The sequence below is a fragment of the Etheostoma spectabile genome, chromosome 6 (assembly GCF_008692095.1).
Source record: "Etheostoma spectabile isolate EspeVRDwgs_2016 chromosome 6, UIUC_Espe_1.0, whole genome shotgun sequence".
NCBI classification, from domain to species: domain Eukaryota; kingdom Metazoa; phylum Chordata; class Actinopteri; order Perciformes; family Percidae; genus Etheostoma; species Etheostoma spectabile.
Window position 1 is genome coordinate 15,131,750 of NC_045738.1, and position 2,372 is coordinate 15,134,121.

General features: G+C 40.3%; 1 protein-coding gene across 1 annotated transcript in view; it reads left to right on the top strand.

Annotated features, from left to right (window-relative positions):
• Positions 1-2,372, top strand: part of LOC116690825 (protein argonaute-1) — a gene marked incomplete at its 5' end in the record, with an annotated part of 8,419 nt that overhangs the window by 2,308 nt on the left and 3,739 nt on the right. The window contains 5 exon segments of the mRNA XM_032517999.1: positions 842-1,036; positions 1,208-1,342; positions 1,450-1,551; positions 1,741-1,940; positions 2,336-2,370. Of these exon segments, the coding sequence (XP_032373890.1) occupies positions 842-1,036; positions 1,208-1,342; positions 1,450-1,551; positions 1,741-1,940; positions 2,336-2,370 (667 nt within the window).

Consider the following 2,372-nt stretch of genomic DNA (forward strand, 5'->3'; position numbering starts at 1 on the left):
ATATATATATATATATATATATATATATATATATATATATATTTTCCCACTGTTGGATAAACGAGATGATAAACCTTGAGCTCTGGTAGTTTTGGCATTTGTAATTCATTTTTGCATTTTAATCAAAACACATCATTAGTTACCGCCCCAATTTACATCTTTAATAAGTACTGTATACTCTAAGGCAGTTCATAACACTTAAGAAGTGATTTAGCCTGAAGGACTCTAAAAGTGCTTGGTTTTGTTATTTTCTGATGCATTAAATTAATGGCAAATGCCCTGCTTTGAAAGTCCATTTCATGAGAAACTGCAGTCTGCAGTCAATCTGACTTTTTGTTTTGACTCGGATAGATAATAAATCAGGCTGAGCAAAGAAAAAAAGGAGGTAGTAAGAGAGGAGCTAGTGAGGGATTTAGGGAAACAAAGGAAATGACGTCCACACGCTTCCGCCCTTGACCTCAGCTTAGCTGTGGTTGGCTGTGTTGTTGCTTAGAAATTATTACAAACGCGTGAGAGGATTGGAGAGGAGAGCGGACCTGTCTTGTTCCTTCTGAAATCAGAAGAAAACAGGTGAAAAAGTATGATTTTTAGATGCAGTAAAACTATTTGAGGGAAAAAAGTAAAAGGTTGATGTTGAGCCTCCCACACTTTGCAGTGGCGGCCTCTAGAGGATGCTAATGTACAAACATACACATTGGGACTAATGACTGATAACAGTGGATTGAGTGGATTAGGATCCGTCCCACTAACAAGATGTTCAATACATTGTTTTGCAAATGTGTTACCAGCGGGAATCAAATCACCGTGCCATGTGAAACTCCGTCACTCCCCTCTCTTCCAGGTGGTAGGCAGTATGGATGCTCATCCCAGCCGATACTGTGCCACAGTGCGAGTCCAGAGACCCAGGCAGGAAATCATTGAAGATTTGTCTTACATGGTGCGTGAACTGTTAATTCAGTTCTACAAGTCGACCCGGTTCAAGCCCACCAGGATCATTTTCTATAGAGATGGAGTTCCTGAGGGACAGTTGCCCCAGGTAATATGACGGCATAGTAGTTGAAACTGATATGGGTTCTTTGATGGATTATCTGGATTGTCCTAAATATGTAAACATATCTTTTTCCTTAACTTGATGTGCATTTTTGCATGTTTCTATGAAATAAAAATAAAATATCAGTGAGCTAATAAACAATTGCCTTGTGTGAAGATTCTCCACTACGAGCTCCTGGCCATCAGAGATGCGTGCATCAAGTTGGAGAAAGACTATCAGCCAGGCATCACCTACATTGTGGTGCAGAAACGTCACCACACACGCCTCTTCTGTGCTGACAAGTCTGAACGGGTGTGCTTTTCTATTTTCTAACACATTTTAAAATGTGTTTTCATTTCTTTCATAGTTACTTGTTTTCATATGTTTAATAATGTCTTCTTTTTTGTTGTTGTTGATAGATTGGGAAGAGTGGGAATATTCCTGCAGGGACTACGGTGGACACCAGCATCACTCATCCCTTTGAGTTTGACTTCTACCTGTGTAGCCATGCAGGCATACAGGTAATAATAACAGAATCTGTATGTTTTAGTGCTCTGTGATTACGTTTTGACAATCCCTGAATATATTAAAATAAGAGTGAATGCCTTTGACCCTAAAATCCTACATACTGCATTGGTTTGTTTTACGTAGCCATTTTATTTTGCGTGTCAGGTTTCATCTCATTTTTATTGCCTTCTCTCTATCTCCAGGGCACCAGCCGGCCGTCTCATTACTACGTCTTATGGGACGACAATCGTTTCACGGCTGATGAGTTGCAGATTCTAACGTACCAGTTGTGCCACACGTATGTGCGCTGTACCCGCTCAGTCTCCATCCCTGCGCCAGCCTACTACGCTCGTCTTGTGGCCTTCCGCGCCCGCTACCATCTGGTGGACAAAGAGCATGACAGGTTAGTGTGGCTATGGAAGATGTAACACAGAATTTCTCAAATGCTGATTGTGTGGCAGTTTTTGTTTACCAAAATTCTCAAGACCCACAGCAATTGGAATTTTTTTAATTTTGTAAAGTATTTTGAAATGTTCTATAGGCTCTCTTCTCTAATCTGTCTTTAGAAGCAGTTTGATATTTAAAACATATTTACTTTATCACAAATATAACAAAACAAAGTACATCAGTATTATTACAACTGTTTCCTGCAACACTGTCTACATATAAACTGACCCTACATTGGATTTGGACCCCAAGTTTGAGAGACAGTGCTACCAGTGACTGTGTGCCGATAGTCACATATGAATTTTTGCTGATCTTTGTTCTGCAACTTCTCTCCCTGTCATCTCTCTGCAGTGGAGAGGGCAGCCATGTGTCTGGTCAGAGTAACGGT